Genomic DNA, 23,475 nt, shown 5'->3' with positions numbered 1-23,475 from the left:
GGACGTAATTTTGACGCAGAGGGGGCACCAATTACCAATGTCTTAATATATATATATATATATATATATATATATATATATATATATATATATATATATATATATGTCAATTAGTACTTGTCAAAGTTTGGCGTGCAACTCTTTGAAAATAATTTAATGTAGAGCTTTCTTTTGTTGTATGTGTTGTGGTGGTTGGGGAGGGGGGGGGGGGGGTAGGGTTAAGGGAGGACTAAAGAATAAAAAAGAATAAAAAATATGTGGGCTTATTACTTTATTTGTAGAGAATCTAGAAAACAAAAACATACTCTTAACTAAAGTGCTACTAGCCAGACTCGAATCCACGTTTCAAGCAAGGACATAAGGAGCGCAACAACTAATTGCATCAAAGCAGAGAATATATATATAAAGGGTTTTAAGGTATATACACCATATAAATAGAGGGGTTTTCCGAGGTTAGCGGTGGCACATGACCCCCTCCTAATAGGGTGGGTCCGCCTCTGGTCCTGATCCCCTCCAGCAAAATCATATATATATATATATAAAAGCTTCAATTGGTATTTAATTTTGTAGTTTTACAGTCATTGAATTGTATATTAGAGTGAGATGCTAGAAAAGAGTAGGGGTTTTATTAGCAGGCTCGATGTGGCAGTTTAGATATTAAAGGTGTACAAATTTACGTATAATGTCGAGAGTTGTCTCTTATAATTTTGGACATATGAACTCATAGTTCACCCTAAAAACTGGGGAAAATGGAACAACAATTTATTCATCTTACATTTTAAGAAATTAATATTGGGTTCCCTGATAATGGGTTTTACTGTTTTCTTGTTTCTTGAATGGCTATTGGTCTATGCCACCCCTTGAGTTTGCACACCCTGATTTTGGGCATTGCCCAATAAAATACGTGAAGTTTATTTTGAAAAATATCCATGAAGTTTACACTAAACTTGCCGTACTAATACTTGGGAAGAATCAATACTCCTATAATATTGAAGTTAAGTAATTATTATTTTCAGGTATCCTAGGTAAAATAAAGTTATTTATTTAAAGTCATGAGTGAATACTTACTATTAATAAACTCCGGCCATTTCTCAAATGGTCGCATCTATATGGAAAAAATAGGTATGCATCAAACATACAAGGAATTAACAAAGAAACTTGATAAACTCCATTAATGGAGGAAACACATGACAGAGAGCTGAGCTCGAGTGAAAGAAGACCAGATTGGGGAAATGAAAGAAAAGCTCAACTAATTTCTATTAACCACCTTATGAGTTCATATATACAAGTAAGAATAAGACAACTGTCAACAACTGTAACTAACTAACTAAACAATTGTCACTAACTAACTAAAGCTAAGACTAAATGCCTATCTAACAAGCTTGACAACTAACAAATATCTAAAATATCTAATTACATAAATATTCAATACCCCCCCCCCCCCCCCTCTCCCTTCGCTCAAGTTGGAGGTGAGGACTTCACTGACAACTTGTCCATGATACCAGTATGCTTGATGCCCCTAGAGCTTTAGTCAAGATATCTGCTAACTGGTTTGAAATGGCAATGTGGTGAAGGGAAATGAGGCCTTCTAGCAACTTGTCCCGTACAAAATGACAGTCCACTTCTATCTGCTTGGTACGCTCATGGAAAACTGGATTTCTGGCAATGTGAAGTGCTGATTGACTATCACAATAGACTGCAATGGGATCTGGGCAAGGGATAGTCAATTCTGTTAACAACCTGTTCAACCACATCAATTCACCAACAACCTTCCTTAAGTATCTATACTCTACCTGTGCTGATGATAACGAAATAGTCTCTTGTTTCTTAGACTTCCAGCTGACTGGACTGTCACCCAACAAGACCAAATAACTACTCACAAACCTTCTTGAATCTAGGCAAGCAGCCCAATCAGAGTCACAAAATGCCCTCACAATACAATCTGAATTGTTAGACATGAAAATACCAAGAGTAGGATCTTTCTTGAGATATCTCAATATGTGGAGTGCAGCCTGAAGATGAGGTTCTCTTGGATCCTGCATATATTGACTAAGGTGCTTCACCTTTGAAAGTTATATCCAACCTGGTATTGGTGAGAAAATTTAACTTGCCAACCAGTTTTCTATAGTGAGTAGGTTAAGAAAATTGTCCCCTCTTTTGCTCTTAACTTGATGTTTGGATCAAGAGGTGAATTGACACATTTGTAATCAAAGCAATCATAATCTTTTAATAAGTCCAAAAGAAATAAGTGCTCATGTATCTGTGTACAAGATATCCAACCCCAAAAAGTAATGTAGCTTACCAAGGTCTTTGATCTTGAATTCCTCATGCAAATAACTCTTCAGTTGGTCAATCTCCATAGTGTTGCGTTCCTATAAGAATTATATCATCCATATACACAACTACTAACACCATTAGTGAACCATTTTTCCTATAGAATAAAGAGTAATAATGTAGAGAGTGATCATAACCTCTGGATGATAATGTTTCTGTCAATTTGGCAAACCATTGCCTACTAGCCTGCTTCAAACCATAAAGAGATTTATTCAACTTGCAAGCTAATCCCAAACTATGTACTTTAAGTCTTGGAGGTACAATTGCGTAAACGTCCTCATGCAAGTCTCCATGGAGAAATGCATTATTAACATCTAGTTGTGAGAAGGTCCAATTTTTCTTTATAGCAACAGCAATTAAGTACCTAACAGTAGTCATTTTCACTACTGGAGAATAAGTTTCTTTATAGTCCACCCCGGCCTGCTGTGTGTACCCTTTCACTACCAATCTAGCTTTGAATCTTTCTATGCTACAATCAGCCTTGTGTTTGACCTTGTATACCCACCTACAACCAATAGCTTGTTTGCCCAATGGAAGTGGAACCAAATCCCAAGTATTATTGGCATAAAGGGCTTCAAATTCTTGTGTCATGGCATTTTGCCACGCAGGATCAAGAGTAGCCTCTTCATATGAAAATGACTCACTATCATGGCAGACATTTCTAATCAAGAACTAACTATTAGGGCTTAAAGCTTCGGGGGAAATGGTGTGATTTCTGGAAAAAAGAGCATTAAGAAAGATGGATGATGGAAGATCACTAGATGGTTTTAAAGTAGGGATGGAGTATATGAAATCTTTAAGATGTTGTGGAAGCTTATTGGCTCTAAGAGATTTTCTGGTTGCTACAGGTGAATTAACATGTTGTGGTACTGGAGATTGAACTGTTGGAGAAGACAAAGGAACTGAGGAGGAAGTGGCAGGTGGAAGAGAAAGAAAAGTTGAGGAACTGGTAAAGATAGGATGGAGCAGGGTCTGTAACTACTGTATCCATAGAATCACCCACTAAGTTAAGTTCAGTACCATTCTTATGAGTATCAGACAAGTCAATAGGAACAGAAAGTGACTTAAGAACAGAAGGAAAAGTGACATTATCAGAATTAGAAGCAAGCATAAAAGGAAAAATATTTTCATGAAAAATTACATCCCTAGAGACATGTATCTTTCTTGTGGTCAGACTTAGGACCTTGTAACCTTTAGTGCAAAAGGATAACCTACAAACATGTGAATGGTGGTTCTTGGTTCAAATTTATGTCTATGGATCTTAGGCAAAGTGGGGTAGCATAGGCAGCCAAAGGATCTTAGATGTGAATAGGTTGGTTTTCTGTTGTACAACAATTCATATGGACACTTGTTCTTTAAGTAAGTAGTGGGGAGTCTGTTTATGAGATGAGTGACTGTCAACACACACTCACCACAGCATTTCAAAGGCAATTTGGATTGGAAAAGAAGTGCCCTTGTTATTTCCAATAAGTATTTGTATTTCCTTTCAACTAAACTATTCTGTTGTGGTGTATAGGGGCAACTCTTCTGATGAACTATCCCTTTGGACAAGAAAAACTGAGAAACTTCATGATTTGTAAATTCTAGGCCATTATCTGACCTGATATGTTTCACAGAAGTTTGAAAATGAGTCTCAACCATATTGACAAAGGCTTTAAGAACTTGCAGTGCATTGCTTTAACTGCTTAAAAGGTGTGTCCATGTGGACCTGCTGTAATCATCCACTAGTGTGAGAAATTACTTGTAATTATCATGAGTTGGAACATGGTGTGGTCCCCAAAGATCTATGTGTAAAAGATCAAATATGTTAGTAGAGTGACTGGTGCTTAATGGAAAGGGAAGTTTGGTTTGTCTTGCCATGGGACAAATTGGACAAAGGAAAGGTTGGTTGGATGATCCACTACAAAAAAAAGGGTAATTTGCAGAGGTTGAAAGTTGCAATTCGCGGGAGTTTTAGCCTCCTCAAGCAATTAGCTGAGGCTAAAACCCCCACAAATTGCAACTTTCAACCTCCGCAAATTACCTTCTTTTTTTTTTTGTAGTGATCGTTTGTCAAGTAAACAGGTTATACCCTTCATTTTAACAAAAGGAACATGTCCCAGTCTGTTATGCCATAACAAATCCACACTGTCTCTAGTGCTAGTTGACAAACAAGAATTTTCAGCAAACATATTTGTCTTATTGATGGAAAATTGTGTATTTACACATGAAGGTGAGTGAATAGAATTGAGACTGTAAGCAACATCTGTAGATATGTTATGCTTGGTATCTAAAGAAGGAGCATTACTATGACTGCATTTAACAAATGACAAACTACTACTTGGAAAAGAACAGCAAGCAGAAACTTTATTAACATTGTTGTCTTTAGCAACTTTCAGATAATTTGAGCAAAGGAAGTAAAGCCCATCCTTGCTTTTACCAATCACCTGAGGCCTCTTCATTGAAGGGACCCGCAGGAAACATAATGCATAAGTGAACAATACCATGCATTTCAAATGATTTGTCAGAGAATGAACATAAATTAGATTAAACTTGAAGGATAGTATAAACAACACTTTGTGTAAGGTGATCTTAGGAGTAATAATCACATCACCAAACTTAACCACTTTCACCGGGAAGGGAAACTAATAAAGGATAGAGCAAGGTCTGTATATTGGTCAATGAAGTTCTAACAAAGGTCATGTGGTTAAATGCCCCTGAATTTATAATCCATAAGTTAGTCTTCGATTTGAAATATTTACATGAAGGTTTGCCAAAATCAATAGAAGAAGTGCAAACTACAATATCTGCAAAATTAACTGATCCTGCACTGACATTAGCACTGTTTGAGTTGTCCTTACATTTCCAGACTGAAATTGCTGAACTAAGTTCATAAGTTGGTCATATTATTCTTTGATGAAACTTAAGGTTTGATTATCTTCTTGTTGATCAGGTTTCTTTCTATGCGTGGATATCATGTCTGATGGAAAACTATGGACATTAGCAACAGTCCTTTTGCCCTTATTGAATTTGGAATTCTGATTGTTGCCATGATACTGAGGATAACCACCATGTTGAGATTTTGAGCAAAGTTTTGGTGATTGCCACCATTCGCTGGTGTGTGCGTTGTTTTGCGGATATCCATGAAGCTTATAACATCTATCTTTAGTGTGATCTGGCTTCTTACAATGCTCACAGAAAAGTCTACTATTGCTAGAACTACCTGTATAGTTGTTGTTGGAGTAATTTCTTTTGAAATTTCTAGTGCCAGAATTGCTATTAAGAGCTGGATATAATTTTTTAACACTAGAAGAGTTAACATGAAATGAAGTTGATTCTATCATCAAATGACTGTGTGGTTTAAATTCTCTTTGTTTTTCCTCTTGAACAAGTATAGAAAAGGCTTGTACCATAGATGGCAATGGGTTCAACATTAAGATACTACCTTTGATTACAGTGTATACCTCATTCAATCCCATGAGGAACTGAATCAATCTTGTATCCTGTTCAGCTTTATGCATGTTTTCCTTTGCTCCACAGATACATTGACAGCTACATTGTGCTTTGACAGACAGATTGCTTAATTCTTCCCATAACTTCTCACCTTTGTGTAGTATACATTGATATCTAGGGTTCCTTGAGTTAAATCATTAATTTCCTTCTGTATTTCATACAATTTTGCTCCGGTAGTTTAATCATATCGATCCTTTAATTCTCTCCACAATTCCACTGAGTTGGCGACATATTCAACACCGTCAGCTATTTCCTTGGATAGGGAATTCAAAATCCAAGCTATAACAATATCATCACATCTCTGCCATTGACGAAATTGAGGAGAATTTTCATTGAGCCTTTTGCACTCTCCATTTGTGAACCCTAATTTGCTCTTTACAGATAAAGCTCGCAAAACACTCCTTCTCCATGAACGATAGCCTGTTCCATCGAAAGGAACAGGTAACGATGTCATTCCGGGGCTATCGGAAGGATACATGTAGAATAAACTATTCGAATCAGTTGTGGACGAATTTGCATCAGTATTTGCATTCGCAGTCGATTATTCTTCCTGACCATCCGCCATTGAAGATAATTGTCGAATTGACTAAAAAACAAGTAAAATTCTAAGCAAATGAGCTAAAAAAAAAGGGATAGTAATAGATTAGCTATGAATTTAAACTGATTTATAGATTTTGAAATAGAGAATTGAGAGAATTTTCGCAATGAAACTAAGCAACAGAAAAATGACGATTTTAGGTTTATCGAATGGAGAAAAAGAATCGAAAATTGTGTGGAAAAACCTAGTTATGCTTTGATACCATATCAAACATACAAGGAATTAACAGAGAAACTTGATAAACTCCATTAATGGAGGAAACACAGAGAGCTAAGCTCAAGTGGAAGAAGACCAGATTGGGGAAATGAAAGAAAAGCTCAACTAACTTCTATTAACCACCTTGTGAGTTCATATATACAAGTAAGAACAAGACAGTTGTCAATGGCTGTAACTAACTAATTAAACAGCTGTTACTAACTAACTAGAGCTAAGACTAACTGTCTATCTAACAAGCTTGACAACTAACAAATATCTAAAATATCTAATTTCATAAATATTCAATACTATGTTTGCATATGTTAAAAAGGAGATTGTAACCTTGCATGACAGGTTCAATCTTATATATATATACACACACAAACAAAAAAGTCCAGTTATTTAGACATTTGAAGACAACTTATAGCATACTTATTGTATCCCATAAGAGTCGTTATTTGCTATTCTATAGATAAAAAATCACTCTTTTGAGACAGTAATAATTGTATCATTCTATGGAGTACGAAAGTGAAAACACTGTTAAGATCTCATACACTACTAATTGTATTAATAAGAAGCTTAAAAAATAGAACACATTATATTCTTCTACTATTTTGAGTAATTTCTCTAACAACTAGGTTTTCTTCGAAATTACAAACTCATGAGTAAGTGGGTAAAATCGTAGTAATATGGAGCCACTTTGAAAGACAAGTATAACATATATATCTTTACTTGTTATATATGGTGAGAAGAACATCAATATTAATGCTCCACCAAAAGAATTTTGATATTATTAATTAGTCCAATATGAGGTGGAATTTCCATGATTTTAGAACACAAAGTATTTGAAAATGTGAACAACATGTATTTTTCGAAATAAATAAACAAATACGTTTAGCTAAACTTTCAGTCTTTATCAAGGAATTTTATAATTTCCCCAAATGTTGGCCAATTTAGATTTGGTTCCCTTTGATTGTGACATTCCCAAGAGGTCAGACCCTACCAATTGAATCAGATACCACTCTTGAAATTGAATCATATACCACTCTTGAAATTAAATCATATACCACTCTTTGCCTCTATTATCAACTCAATAAAAAGTTTGTAAAAAGTATTAAGTGATTAGCGTTTTCAATTTTAAAATCATGAAAGTAATCCATGTAATTTAACTGATCATTAAATATGATGCCAAACAATTCAAATCAATGTTGCTATAGCATTAACTAATTATTTGACCTTTTCATGTGATCGGAGACTCTAATAGTAGTAATTAATTTTCAACAATTCCCCATGCAACTGAAAGGTTTTGATGTTTAGATCTAAATAAGAAGCTTTATGAAATAGTTGAAAACTTAAACAGAAAAAAGACGAATATTAGTTAAGCTTTTCAATGCTTAAGTATCTCTGATCATGTTAACCCTGTTTTATTTTATGTAACATTATTTATATTTATTTAATTAATATATTTGTATACAATTTAACTTAAGTTTCACATTTAGCTTTAATAATATTTTTTAATTATTATATAAATGTTACGACATGTTTAAGATTATGAATTTTAATTTTTTTTCTCCTTTTAAGGATTAATAGCACTTTTGGTCCTTCATTTATTAATAAATATTAGTTTTGATCCTTGCAATATCTGAACTAAGCATATTTAACATTCAATTGTTTGATATGCACTTTTGACCCTTTGCTTGTGAATATTCACAAATTTACTATAATTATCAATTATATATGTTATGTATAGCTTGTATATATTCCTATTCCAAGTTTCATAGTAATACAATTTTAAAAACAGTCCAAAAAATAACAATATATGTCCTTCATAAAAGGACTATAAACATATATCCTAATTAATTGAAATAATTTCTTTAGATAGCAAAAGGATCAAAATCGAAATTTGTTAATAATTGAGCAACTAATAATACAATTTTTTTTTAATTTTTTTTTTTTGTTATATATATCGCATCCAATCAAATTCGTCATATGAAATAAAACAGAACATTTATATAGCATTAATGAAAGAGTTCGGACTTTTGGAGAGGGCACGACAATGGGCATGAAAGACAAGTGTGATAATGAAAGCTGAAAACGTTAAAAATGAGATGAGTTCAAACAGTGTACTTGAAACTAGTTTAGGTCCCCATATTTCGAGTTGAAGTCCACAACTTACTTGAACCCTTTCCACACTTTTAAATATTTAACCTCATCTTTCCTAAAAATAGGAAAAAAATATTGAATATCTATAGTTTTGTCTAGTTGAATGGCTAAAGTATTTGAATAACTGTTATTTACTACTTTCCCAATCCTAAAGAGAATAGTGTCATTTCAGTTTCTTCTTAAGCTTTTGAAGTACTCCCTGTTCACTTTTATTTGTTCATAATGAATTTTACACTCTCTTCAAAAAATAATAAAGTCCTTATTTTTCTGTAATATCCGTATTAATTAATATATTGTCTTAATCCCTCCGTCCCAAAAAAAAGTTTCGTTTTAGTTCATTTCACGTCCATTATTAAGAAAAATAAAATTCAAGGTATAATTTACTAAGTTAGTCTACTTATTAGATATTTCTTAAGACTTGAGCACTATTAAGAAAAAATAAATTTTTTTTCCTATAAGGGTATGGTTGAAAATAATTACTATTTTTTGTCTTTAATTCTTAAAGCGACACTAATTTTCGAAAATTATTTTTAAGCGATATTTATTTTGGGATGGAGGGAGCAATAGACTTGAGAATAAGTAATTAATATTAATGATAAAATAAAAAACTATTTCTTAATATACTAAAGGAGACAAGTAAATAAAATAAAATTTATTTTTAATATAATGCACAAGTAAAAATAAGCAGAGAAAATATTATAATCGCAACTACTCCTCAAGTTCAAGCAAAGTGAATTTGTGATCTCCTCGTTGATAGAATACCACCATTTTTTCACTCACGTTACGACAAAGTTTCAGAAATATATCTAATAAAAAATTAAATTTGACTTTGACAGCTTTTAACCTCAGAAAATTTTACTTCCCAACGAAATATAAATTATCCACCAGCCCGGGTTCTTAGGGACCTTGTTTCAGACATATTTTCTCTTGCGCGGTGCCAAAAGTCCCGGCTTCCCCTTATTTTACTATCTCTCTCATTTTTCTATGACTTTATTTGTTTGTCTATGACGGTGCCAAGTGAATTCAGGATTTTCAGTCAGAAAGTTTGAAAAAAAGAACAAAAGTTAAATATAAAAAATTATATTTTCTCTGGGGATTGAACTCAGGACGCTAGAGATAATTTTGAACACTCTGGATCGCTTGAGCTAAATTTTTACACTTGTTCAAGGTGTTCAAAAGTCAATATATGTACATAAACACGAAAAATTTACCCTATATACACTGTAATTTTACCGAAGGTGTTCGGGTGAACACCCTTACCGCCATGTAAACTCGCCCCTGATCATATCATCTAAGTTGATCAATTATATCGATAATGATTTTAGTTATTAACTCACATTTACTTATTATAGTAAGTAATTTATTTTTAAGATCTTAAATTTCATATTTAAAAAGACATACTCCTTCCGTTTCAATTTATATGAACCCATTTGACTGGGCATGACATTTATAAAAGAGGAAAGACTTTTGAAACTTGTGGTTCAAAATAAGCCTTGAAAATTTGTGTGGCTGTAAATCATTCATAAAGTAAATTTGTTTCCAAATTAGAAAAGAGGTCATTCATTTTGGCACAGACTAAAAAGGAAATAAGTTCAAACAAATTGAAACAAAGGGAGTATGATATTTGGCTAAAAGTATATACTTAAAAAGACATATGATATTTAGCTAAAAGTATATATTTATGTTACGTTATCACCTCATATTTTATGCATAACCGTGTCGTTACATTGTCATCTTGGGTTTTCTGAGCTTATTACGAATATGTGTGTAAAAAATGTATCAGATGAACAACAATTTTTGGCGCTGTTGCGGGGGGCCATACTTCAATCTTTATTCCTTTTCTTCAAATCAAGCCAAAAGCAGCTTTTTCAATCGTGTTCATCCGACACATTTCCTACGCACGTAAAACTCGTAATAAGCTCAAAACACCAAGACAACGATGAAACAATAATATTATGCATAAGATATGAGACAATAACGTAATATAAATATGTATTTTAGCTAAATATGAATATCACCTAATTTGGAGCCGATAGTCTATCAACCTCTCTACCTCCCAAGATAGGGTAAGGTCTGCGTACACTCTACTCTCTCTAGATCTCATTTGTGGGATTATTTTGAATATGTTGTTATTATTGTTAGCGAGTATGAATATTATTTCAAATATTCTTTCCAGAAAATATAAGGAAACACCACTCTATTTTTTCTTTACTCCAACTCTATAAATTTAATAAAATTGAAAAATATTTACTACCTCATTCCCATATTACTTGGCTACATTACTAAAAATATATGTCCCAAATTACTTGTTCATTTAGGGCCTGTTTGGAAAGCCACCTAGTAATTGGAATTGGTGTAATTACCAGGGTAGTAATTAAAAAGCAGAGTAATTACCTGTTTCTTTGTCATAACGTAATTACAGTATAATTACAAGCGTGTTGTTTAGTTGCACAAGTGTAATTACACAGTTAGTTTAATTTAAAAATAAAATTTAATTATAAAAAAAATTAAAATTAAAATTTAAAAAATATTTGCCTTTATAAATGATATTAAATTAGTTATTTAATAACACATTGTTTCTTGAAAACATATTAATTAATAATCATATATTTGTAAACTAATATTGTAAAAAATAATTGATATATATTTTTCAAATTAATAATATTTAATTTTAATTAATTATAAAACTTAAAAGAAGACTTTTTTTATTTGTGAGAACGTCATGGATTGGATGTTTGACAAAAAAAAATATATTTATAAATATAATGCCATAACATTATTCAAATGTTTGACACAAAAAATCCATCAAATGTAAGTGAAAAGTAAACAATATGCAATGTGAAGTGAAAAGTAAACAACGTGCAATGTGAAAGCAAATAATTTAAAATTTAAAATATAACATAAATTCAAAATCCAAAAGAAAAAGTATAACATAATACTCTTATGTCAAATTCCAACATTATATAAGTAAGTTGCAATGTAATATAAGTAAATATTTCAAAAGAAAGGGAAAATATAAGTCTATAACCTCATTCACAACAAAATTCTACTTTAATAACGTCACTCGTTATATGCTAAGTTTATTAATGATTCATTCTTTTCAATATTAAGAGGTGTAGTTTAAAAAATTAGAATAATAACACGGTTATGCTAAATGAATAAAGTAAAAAAATAAAAAAATATGAGCAATTATATGAAACCACAAGAAGTAAAGGTCTAGATTGGGAATGAGAAGAAAGAAAATGAAAAATAAATAATATAAAAGAAAAATACATTCTAAAAAATAAAATAAAATAAAAATAATAGAAATAAAAAATAAATTCCCATCTTACTCTTAGCATTAAATGTTCTTGAAAATAGTTACTCCGTCTGTCCCATAATAAGTGTCACCTTAGCAAAAAAATTATCTCATAATAAGTGTCACCTTTAAAAAACAAGACATAAATTGTTTTTTTTTTTTCAAATATACTCTTAGACAAAAAATAAAAAGTTAAAGTAACATCTAAATGATGATTGGATAAGTCATATAGTAACTTGGTATTGTTGAATTCTCAATATCAAAAGGTTCTATTGTGCACGCTCTAATGAAGAGGAAAAGTAATTAATTTTTATTATGTAGAGGTAATTTAGTAAATTTCATATTATATTATTTATTTTTTAAAATGCGTGTTTTTAGGTAAGATGACACTTATTATGAGATGAAGAGAGTAATATTAATTAGAATATATTTATTGGAGAAAGATAGAAATAAAATAATAAAATATATTTTTTATTTATGAATTCTTAGGGTGCCGTGTAAAAAGAAAAAGTGGCCAAAATAAAATGACGGAGGCAGTAGAATCTATGGCCAAACGCCTACTAAAATGATTAACAGCTCCTTTTTTTTTTTTTTTGTCTTCAAAAAGTTAGTTCAAGTGCATCCCTCTGATTTTCCGCCGGATGTGGCAGATGAAACCGCTGTTTTCTCCTATTATATACCTCCACATTTCTCTATTCTCCTCTCTCTTCTTCTCCATATTTCTCCAAATCTCTCCTAAATTTGTCCTTAACCAAATATTTCTACTAGTACCTACTTCAAATCTTCTACTACTACTTTAATTTCACCTTTATTTTGCATGCTTTTCACTTCTTTTGAATCTTTTTCCAACCCCCTTTGTTCTTCTTAGTCAAAGAAGCTACAAAATGTGTCTACACACATACACAAGTTCTAAGTAATTGATATTTGTGAGCTTTTTGATCTGTTTTTTTGTTGCTTATTTTTTGGAGAGAAGTTAAAGAGATTCTATAAATATGGCTCCAGAAAATAATAACTGGTTATCTTTTTCTTTGTCTTCAATGGAAATGTTGAACTCTTCTTCTGCTCAGTCTTCTATGCTTCAATCTAATGGCTCTTCTTCTGCTGACTCTCATCAATACTATTTTGCTGACAACTTCTTTCCCCATGGTAAGCATGCAATTTTTTTTTTGGCTTTATACATATGATATTCAAAACTCACTGATCCGATTAATTCAAGTTCACCCTACACAAAATATTGTGAGGGTGAATCAGGTTTCGGGCGTGAACGGAGGTAGGGGCGCAAGGGTTCATCAAAACCTCTGCGTTGTTTGGAAAATTACACTATATATGTATAATATTAAAAATATTTTTATGAGTATATTGAATCTTTTTGGCTTTCTTCGTGTATATATTTCTTATATTTTGAATTTATTTAATGAAAATCTTTGCTTCGTCAGTGGTCTCAAGTCCAAGTCTTGAAAATAAAAAAATCCGAACATTTTACATTTTGAATCAGAATTAGTCGGGCCCAAAAAGTACATGATACCAGTGGGAAAGCAGAAATCCTGCACCAAAAAAAGTTAGTAAATATTTTTTTCATTTTCGAACTCGAGCTAAACCTCTTATTAGTGTGGAAGTATGAATTCACTGTCTCCACTAATTTTTCAGTGCTGTTAAACATTTGAAAGAAAAGACAAAAAAACAAGAAAAAGAAAAACATATTTTGAAATCTTGAATATATGTTTGAATGAAGTACTCCTCCGGAATTTCTGTTTTGGTTGATGATTTGAGGAAAGTAAAAGTAGGAAAAAGACAAAGAAAATGCAACCATGCGGTCTTATTTTCGGTTACTTCTATTTTTGTCAAAAATCTTTCATCACTCCATTAACAGAAAATAGTTGCCAAAAAAAAAATAAAAAAAATCCCATTTTTGCTTAGCTAATGATCTTTGAAAAAAACCATGGATTTTTAATTTAACATTTTCCAGCTTATAAACCACTAACATTTAGCTCTTAGTTTTGTTTCTCTGTGTATATCTCTTTGATAACTGGCTGTTTTTAAAGCTAGTAGTATATTAATAGACTAATTTTAACTTGTTATATTGCAATTTTTTTTGTTTTTTCTTCAGGGTGGACGAACCAAAAAGCTCAAGTAATGTATACAGAAGGTGAAAAACAACAAATATATCATCATCAAGGTGGATTATTTGTGGATTCACCACAAATAATACACCAACAACAACACCACGACCAACCACCACCAAAGCTCGAAGATTTTTTTGGTGGCGAAACTGAGACTCAAGACTCGTCTTCATTGACTCACATCTACGACCACCACCACGGTGGTGGTGGCTACTACCATGATGGCCGGCAAGATTTGAATAATAATGGTAGGGCTGTTGGTTTTCAAACGTTTTCGACTAACTCGGGTTCGGAAGTTGATGACTCACAGGTACGGTGTTAAAATGAGCGGGTTAGACTGAATTTGACCGGATTAGTTATTTTGGCTGAAATAAATTTGACTGAAATGGGTTAAAAAGCGAGTTATAATCCAATCTTTCCATTTTTTAATAAGTTTTAATTTCTTTTTCTGTTCTTTTATATTCCCCCGTCTCAAATAGTTGTCACGTTTTACTTTTTAAGAGTCAATTTGTCTAGTTTTTAGAGTAAAATTGTATTAGGTTAAGTCAATATTTTAAAAATAAAATTAAACTAGTTAAAAGCTATATATAATGAATATAAGTTGCAAATTTTCTCATATTACTATGGTGAAAAAATGTATAATATTGGTCAAAATTAATGTAGCTTGACTCTGATTAGCGATACATGACATATTTTAGGACGGAGGGAGGAGTTCTTTAGTACCTAATATTTTTTTTTTGCTTACTATGCTATATATAACATAACATAAAATAATGAAAATGTATTTTAATTTTTTTTGGCATTATTTGTCATTGTCAATTTGGCTACATATCAGCACAATTTTTTATAGGCCGAAATGGGTTGAGCTAATAAATGAGGGTCAGCTGGCAGGTTGAGCGGGTGATATTTTCATGAGCTAATTTTATCACTCCCTACCCACAGGTTATGGGCACTGAGTTTGCTACGGAGTCGAGTAACGAGTTGGGTTATTCACAGTGTGTTCCTACTGCTGGTGCTTTGTCTTTGGCTGTTAATACTACGAATAATTCAACTGAGGAAAAAGCTATAGTTACTGCGGTTGATTCTGAGAGTTGTAAGAAAATTTCTGATACTTTTGGTCAAAGGACTTCCATTTACAGAGGTGTAACGAGGTAATTTTTTCATTACTTTAGTAAAATAATTGTTTTTTTAGGGTGGGCAGTATTGCCATGTAAAGACATTTCGTTCATTTATTCTCCGTTATGACTCATCCAAATTTAATTTAACCTGTGCATTTGATATCCCTATATGTTTGTCCATGGACAATCATTTGCTTGGAAATTAGTTTATTTTTGTACATTTGATATTAATGAAAATTGTGTAAAAAAATTGGTTTCTTTTTTGTAGGCATAGATGGACAGGAAGATACGAAGCGCATCTTTGGGATAACAGCTGTAAAAGAGAGGGCCAAGCCAGAAAAGGACGTCAAGGTAACAAAATTTACCTTGTTTTACACATTTAGATTTTGCACCTTTAAGTTTGACCAAGTGGTCACTAAAGTAAGGTGGGTTAAAGATCATGCGAAATTAGCTTTACTGTATTTTTTTTTTAAAATATGTTTGTCTTGGTAGACATATTTACTCGATTACTTGTACTAAGAGATACTCTCTTTTGTTTTATTTTATGTGATCCTATATGATTGCACACAGATTTGCAATTTAAGGTCGTAAATATGACATATTACTAAAGCATAGTATAAGATTTTCTTAAAAAAGTTTGAAATTAGATTGTGTCAGATTTTAAAATAGGTATTTTCCCCAAAAATATTACTCCATCTTTTTTCATTGGTTTAGTTTGACTGAACATAAGTAAGGTTATTGAGTGTTGTCTGTCTTAAACTAAAAATTTATTTGTTGTACCAAAATGTCTTTTAATTATTATGATTTTAAACAAATCATGTGAAATCATAGGATTAAATAGTCACCAAATGTAGAAAGTGACATTTCTTAAAACAAATTTAAATGAAAATAATTACTGTATCACATACACTTACACTGATGGAATAAAAGGAGTAACATGCACTTCAATAAAATACGTAGTCAAAATGTTTGTGACTCATACAAGCATTTTTTTCTTTTCGGTTATAGTACGTAGTACAATTGTGGGTCTGATAGAAAATAGTTGCATGCAATTGAAAAACATTAATGTGCTCAGAAAATTCAGATGGGTATTTTCTTTCAAAACAGGCTTTTATGATGATTGATTGATTGCTGGTATCTGAATTGGACAACTTGTGCCTTTTTTTTGTATTTTTCTTCAAATTTTTACAACTGATTTGATTAGATGGGCCGCCATTTAGTTCATTTTTGCAGTGTACCTATGGGTTTTTATTGTATGCTTCAATGTGCCAACCATGTCTGAAAATACTGATCTTATCAAATCTGAAAACAAAGGTTCTAAATTTTGTCCATTAGTTATTCATTTTCTTCACCATATGTTTATCTGGTAGCATAGTTTCTAAATTACCACACCTTCCCAAGTGAGTAGTACACACTCTCAGCTAGTCTGAACTCTAGCTAGCTTCTGATGCACTGAGTTTTTCTCCTATTGCTTTTGACATTTACTTTTTCAGTTGAATCTTTTTTAGTAGCGAGTGTTTTCTCTTTTAATTTAATGAGTCTTACGTAATGTGATTTCGGATTAGTCGGAAACTCAACGGAGGCTGACCAGAATTTTAAGTTATGGGTTCTGAACTCTCAACTCTTTTTGATTATTGGATTTGGGATAAAGTTATTTATATATATTAAGTAAATTTCTTAACATAAATATGGGTTTGAGTCAAAGCTATTGGGTTGAGAAACCAAAAAGAACTTTTGCTTTGTTTTTTTCCCCCTCTTTCCTTCCATGGGCCAATGACCCTCGTTAGTTTGACCAATCTGGCTCATTTATGAAAATTTGAGTTTAATTTTATTTATATATTGACAGGGCATGATAATGTTTTTAACTATAAATAATTCTTTATAATAAGTGAAATTAGTAGTAGCTTGTAAAATAAGGTTGGTTTACTGTAAAATAAGGTTGGTTTACAGTGGGTTAGAGATAGTAATGGTATTAAAAAATTATACGACGCTGACGCTGTATATAAATTAAATTTTGAGAATTTAAATGAAGTGCCCGCCACTTTTATGGATTCACACCTAGACATGTGATATTTGACGCTGATCATGTAATCAAAGGTGTGGACCTACAAATAGGGGATTTGACAGCTCTAGTTGTTTACTAGTATGTTGGCACTTGGTACTTACCTGGCTTTGAACTTGCTAACAAACTTGTCCTTAATGTAGTTTCACATTGTTAAAATGGTATTGAGAAAAGTAATTAATAATACTTCCTTTTCAAAAATAATAATTAATATACTTAAAACAGTAATGTTTCTTAACAACTTACAAATTGCTTAACTCCATAATTCCACTGTCATAGTCAATCATAAACATAGTGGGAACAACTTATTTACCTTTTTTTTGGTCTGGGCAAAGATATGTCACTATCTTTTGCTCAATCACATGTAGAAATTCAAATGTTTAAAGCTATTTTACTATACGCATGCATCTTGCTTTTTCTTTTTTATTTGTCTATGTTTTACGCTTTTTACACGAAATTCTTGACTATGTTGCCAACTAAATTCTTGACTATGTTGCCAGCTGATTTCTAATTATTGTCTCACTAATTTTTTCCTTTAATTGGCATGGTTGCTTCTTGCTTGTACTCAAAATTCTGGATTCGCATCTGCAGTGTACTTAGGTAAGTTACCTCAGTATCTACTTTAAAATTTTCTTTCGTCGTTCCGACACATCATTGAATATTGGAATTTATAAAATGAAATAGGTGGATATGACAAGGAGGACAAGGCAGCAAGATCTTATGACTTAGCCGCTTTAAAGTATTGGGGTGCAACAGCCACAACCAATTTCCCTGTAATATACTATACACCTTTATCACTTTTCGTTAAAAGTTCATATTGGCTGTTCAATTAATTACTCAGTTGTTCTGACTCTCCAAAAATGTTGTTGCACCTGTATTGATGACATTTTTTAAGAATTCCGAGCAACAGATTAATTATATGAAAAACTACGTAATTATGGAAGGACGTTAGAGTTTTTAGTTTTAACCCGGCTGATGTATTTTCCAGGCTTCCAATTATACCAAAGAAATAGAGGAAATGAAGCACATGACGAAGCAAGAATTCATTGCCTCCCTAAGAAGGTGTGCAAGATTTACCTTTTACCTCATTATCGTCGTGTTGATGCTCTTTGGTGTCGATTGATTCTCATATAAATTTCTTCATTGATTTCAGGAAAAGTAGTGGTTTCTCGAGAGGAGCTTCTATGTATCGGGGTGTGACAAGGTTTGCATTATATGTCTTGTAATATCTACTCGTGTTCTAGATGTAGTGAGATCAATCTTCGGCCCGTTTCATAAGCCGTGTTTGATTAACTAGTTCTGAAATTTTGCAGGCATCATCAACAAGGTCGTTGGCAAGCAAGAATAGGCCGTGTTGCAGGGAACAAGGATCTGTACTTAGGAACATTTGGTAACTATATTAATTTCCTTTGATTCATTTATTAGATTATTTATTAAAAAAGAACAGGAATTAGCTATGAAGTTTGTTGCTAATCTGTCTCTAAATAACTCAAAGCTAATAGAATTTTCTAATAATCCATCGTTAAATAGGATTAGCGATAGATTTTTATTGTTGGCGATAGGTGTTGTCCATTGCTAATTTTTGTATTTTGTTGGGTAAATTATTGCAGCTACTGAGGAGGAAGCAGCAGAAGCATATGACATAGCAGCAATAAAATTCAGGGGAGTGAATGCAGTGACCAATTTCGAAATGAACCGATATGATGTCGAGGCCATCATGAAAAGTTCACTCCCCATAGGCGGAGCAGCAAAACGCTTGAAAATCTCCCTTGAATCGGAGCAGAAACAATTGTTGAACGATAACTACCAGCAGACTCCACACAACAGTGTCAACGGTAGCAGCAATAGCATCAATTTTGGGGTGATTTCCCCTGTTTCCGCTATCCCCTATGGTCTTCCATTCGATACGAGCCAACAACCCTTTTACCATCACAGCTTCTTTCCACACCTCCAGTACTCAAGCAACAACGACGTTGGTGCTTCTGATCATACTGTTGGTACAATGCCCTTGATGCCATCACCGGGCGAGATTTTCATCTGGCCTAATCAGTCCTATTGATCTTGCAATAGGACGTTGCAAATTCGTTTAGGCTAATTAAAATTAACCTCTTTGCGTTTAGCTGACCCTATTTCTGACTTGCAAAAGTGTTAGAATTGGCTATTTATTAATTAACCATATGTAGGAGGTGAAAATATTGTAAAGTATCTTTTGTTCAACAGTTGCAGTAGTAGATGCATGTTGATTAGGTACTACTTAGGCTGGGGGTTATTAGTGCAACTCTTGTGGGAAAATTTTGGTTTTCTTGCTTCCTCATATTATAGAGTTGCTCTTAGTACAACATATTATTTTGTTGAATTATGTGCGGATAGAATTGACAACAATGAATGATATATACCAGCCTTTACCTTTTGAGATCGGGCATGTTATTCTTATTTGTCACAATTTATAAGGTATGACGGAAGTCATATTCTGAGAAAATATTTTGTGGAAGTCATTTTAATTTTGAGTTGTTTAGATAACTAGAGAATGTTTTCTATGAGAAGGGGAAAGTGGGGTTTGACAGTCTTGACTTATTATTTGTCTTTATTACTTGAGAGTATTCATTTAAATATTATCCAATTTGCTAATCTATATCTATCTATATATAATATAAAGCTAGGCATAGATAAAGTGATGTGGCATTAGTATTTATCTTTTTTGCCAAATTTTTGGCTTTTTACTCATTTTTTATCAAAAATTTAATATAATAATATCCACACATTGATAGAGAAACCGTTGCCAAGAATGATACTAATTGTTACCGACGTTACGGCCTGTTCATATTCCACACTTATGGAATGACACAAACTTTCATATATCCCATTAAAAACCCTTACAACTCTTTACCATTCACCAGACATTAGGCTTCTTTCCCATTCACGCATCCAAGTATTAGAGGGCTTAGGGTATTTGTTAAAGAGTTTAGCCACGGCTAGCACCAACGCTCAAATGACCCAACCCATTGTAAGTTCATTCATGCTTTCCCATCTTCAGTGTTAACATTATGGATAATCAATTTAGAAATTTTCTGTTTTCACTTTGCTTATGCTTAATTTTTTAATCTTCTATTACTTGATGAGTTCTCATGTTTTTAAAAAATTGACGTGCAAATTATATACTGATTTACTATTCGGTGCCACATTGGCCCCGACTAAATTCAAATTCACGCTGGAAAATCCCATATTGGGGTGCAAAGCGTTCTTTAACATAGGCGACTCCGTAGCATTTAGGTAATATATGACTTTTTGAGAGAAGGATCTGAGAAATGAAGGACGTATAATTGGTTTTGATGAGTACAAGGACTTGGTATGATGCTGAGGAAGTTAATGTGAAGAAGAAAACCAGAAAGCAGTTGGCACGGATTCTGGAAGTTATTTTAAAAAATGATTTTTAAAATAATGTCACTGCATCAATAATGTTATTTTTAATATCCGGTTGTTAGAAAGAGAGTCTCATTGTTCGCGTGGATAAGTACACTAGTGTTATTATTAATCCTTAAATATATTTTTTCTAAAATATCCTCGATATTTTTGCTAAAATACCTTCGACTTACCAATCGAATGTTGATTTTATTAGAAAACATTACATTACTTGTTTGCTGTTTGCTTGGACGAGAAGTGTAGTAGGATCGGTGATTCGAGGTATAATGAAGTTCTCGTGTTGCATATCTCATTTTTATTAATTAAGAACCAAAAGTTCCATTGCTTGTCTGATTCGTGGCTGCAGAATTCTCATCATTAGTTTCTCTCTAACAGGTTTGTATATAAAGTTCTAAAATGTTGAAAAATTGGTCTCTACACTAATTCGAGTTCTTGAAATGGAAATACTAATAATTAGCCAAAGTATTGATTTCATTTGGTACCGAAGTCCAGATTAACCTGTCATTATCTTCTAACATAAATATACTACAGTACTTTATTGCTTAAAAAATCGGATTATATGTTTTTTCTTTTTTTCTTTTTTCTTTTTTGATTTATGCTTCCTTTTCCTCCTTTTTTGTCCAATACCTTCTTCTTCTTCTTTTTTTGTCCAGCTTCTCACATCCTATGCTATTTTTATTTAAGAGATATGTAAATTAGTATGTATTTATTCCCTACTAAAAAATCTCTATTTTTTCACTACATTTCTTACTGAAAAATATTCAGTGGCTATTTCCTACTGAATGTTGGTGAGAAAAACATAAATAGTAGTGTTTTGGCACGGAAAAATTATGAAGGTTCCCAGCATTTCAGCGGGAACCTGTTTCCCACCATACTTTTTTCCAGTGAGCTGGTTCGGTGGGCATGAGGTGGGAGAATCATGTTTCATATCACAAATTTCCCACTGAAAGTCTATGAGAAAAAGTTCTATTTCTAGTTTTGATTGTTCTAGCTTTTGGGGAAAAAAAATGCTAATAATCTATTGCTTCTTTAATTTACTGCATGTTGTACCAGCCAATTGTTAAAATGCTTACATGATATTATATTGATATGACTAATAAAGTGTGGCTTGATTGAGCATTTTCTTCAACATTGTGGGGACCCCACATTCCTACAATTAATGTCTAACTGCTGACCAAAGATAGCAACAAATTCTAGCTAGTATAGTCAAGAGAAAGATAGCTGGCTGTCTGAAATTCTAAGATTTGATTTTAGAATTTTCTGCCTAGAATTAATTAGATTTGGTGGTTGCATGTTATCTACTACTACTGGTTAAAAGTCAAAAGCAGCAAATAATAAGAGAGGCTGGGCCGTTTTTGCAGAAACTGATTGCATCATGGCTTTGATGTTTCGTGTTATGAGTGGGGCTAAGCTAGAAGGTTGCTTACGGGTTCCACTGAATTTAATAGCTTTAGTTCAAATTCTGTATTCGTATTATGAAATCTACTAAATTGTCCAACAACTAAATTCACAACCCTGTTATGCACTTGATATTTGTATCCTGTACCCAGCGGCGGATCCAGTATTTTCATTTAGAGGGTTCGAAAAAACAATAAAAAAATGAACATTACCTAGTATATATCTTCTATAATAAAATACTTTATGAAAATTCATAAATCCTTACCATAAAACCTATATCAAAAAACTAGAATAATATATATCTAATATATCCATTATGATTTTTATTTATTATTTTTTTTCATTTTTTTTTATGTTTCGTCATTGAGAAATTATATGTATATTTAAGTTTTTTAGAAAAGCGATAAAAAATAATGTTGCCGATGGGAATCAAACCTAGGATGCTAGAGATAATTTTGAACACCCTGGACCGCTTGAATTAACCCCTGCCTAAACCTTGAAACCCATAAAATTTAAATCCTTGCTTCGCCTCCGATAGTTATAAGTCCAATCTTGGTTTATTTATGGAAATCGATAGTCTCAATCTAGTAATCTTTGATTGCTATGTGAATCGTAGTATCAAGACTTTGAATGCAAGTAGTCGACTAGTTATTATTGACTCACTTACATTTTTTAATTAACTATGTATAATATATTCCCCTTTTTTGCTAATGAAATGCGACTTAAATTAAAAATAAGATTATAAGGTGGTTCAATGCACAAAGGGACTAATCGTGATGATTCAGTCAATATCTTTACGAAATTTCAATAAAGCATGTAAAGTAGTGTAGTTCCAAACAATAATGTTTGATCCAGCTACTCCATGTAAAGCTTAGATTCTCCCATAGTTAGCTTGAGAATTTGCCACCATTTTTGCTTGTCTATAATTGTGTTGTAAGAGAGGACGGTTCACTGCATAAAGAAATCTGCAGTCATTGAAAAAATGTAAATAAGATGCATTTTGTGAAGGTGATGAAAATTTGATCTATCAATATCTCCGAATCTGTTTCCACTATAAATACAATTTTTTTAATGAATGCCAGTTCTAGCCCTTTGAATAAGGCTGAGTTTGGTGAGATGTGACTCATGAAAAACCCTTCTTTCCAATTTTCGTTAGAATCCGATTAACTCCTCCGCAATGGCTTGATTAAAAACTTTCTTAGGACTTAATAGAATATATCGATTATAACTAAATATTTTATATGAAGTATCCGATTATGACATGACGAAGGATCATA

The 23,475-nt window shown here is 32.4% G+C and overlaps 1 protein-coding gene across 1 annotated transcript; it reads left to right on the top strand.

The window, feature by feature from the left end:
* The first annotated feature begins 12,662 nt into the window (after positions 1-12,662).
* On the top strand, positions 12,663-19,699 carry LOC132068493 (AP2-like ethylene-responsive transcription factor AIL6). Its single transcript, XM_059462096.1, has 10 exons — positions 12,663-13,226; positions 14,188-14,510; positions 15,143-15,351; positions 15,587-15,669; positions 17,972-17,980; positions 18,065-18,153; positions 18,369-18,442; positions 18,534-18,584; positions 18,694-18,770; positions 18,991-19,699. The coding sequence occupies exons 1-10, from the start codon at positions 13,073-13,075 to the stop codon at positions 19,437-19,439; spliced, it is 1,518 nt and encodes a 505-aa protein (XP_059318079.1). The 5' UTR covers positions 12,663-13,072; the 3' UTR covers positions 19,440-19,699.
* The last annotated feature ends 3,776 nt before the right edge of the window (positions 19,700-23,475 follow it).

The sequence above is a fragment of the Lycium ferocissimum genome, chromosome 8, assembly GCF_029784015.1.
Source record: "Lycium ferocissimum isolate CSIRO_LF1 chromosome 8, AGI_CSIRO_Lferr_CH_V1, whole genome shotgun sequence".
NCBI lineage: Eukaryota > Viridiplantae > Streptophyta > Magnoliopsida > Solanales > Solanaceae > Lycium > Lycium ferocissimum.
The sequence above is the reverse complement of the archived record's forward strand: the minus strand, read 5'-3'. Positions and strand labels throughout refer to the sequence as shown.

Bases quoted from the DNA above. Each gene is read 5' to 3' on its own strand.
- LOC132068493 (XM_059462096.1), top strand. From the start codon at position 13,073: ATGGCTCCAGAAAATAATAACTGGTTATCTTTTTCTTTGTCTTCAATG. The intron at 18,154-18,368 runs GTAATATACTAT...TGTATTTTCCAG, and splicing joins CAGCCACAACCAATTTCCCT to GCTTCCAATTATACCAAAGA. The intron at 18,443-18,533 runs GTGTGCAAGATT...CATTGATTTCAG, and splicing joins TTCATTGCCTCCCTAAGAAG to GAAAAGTAGTGGTTTCTCGA.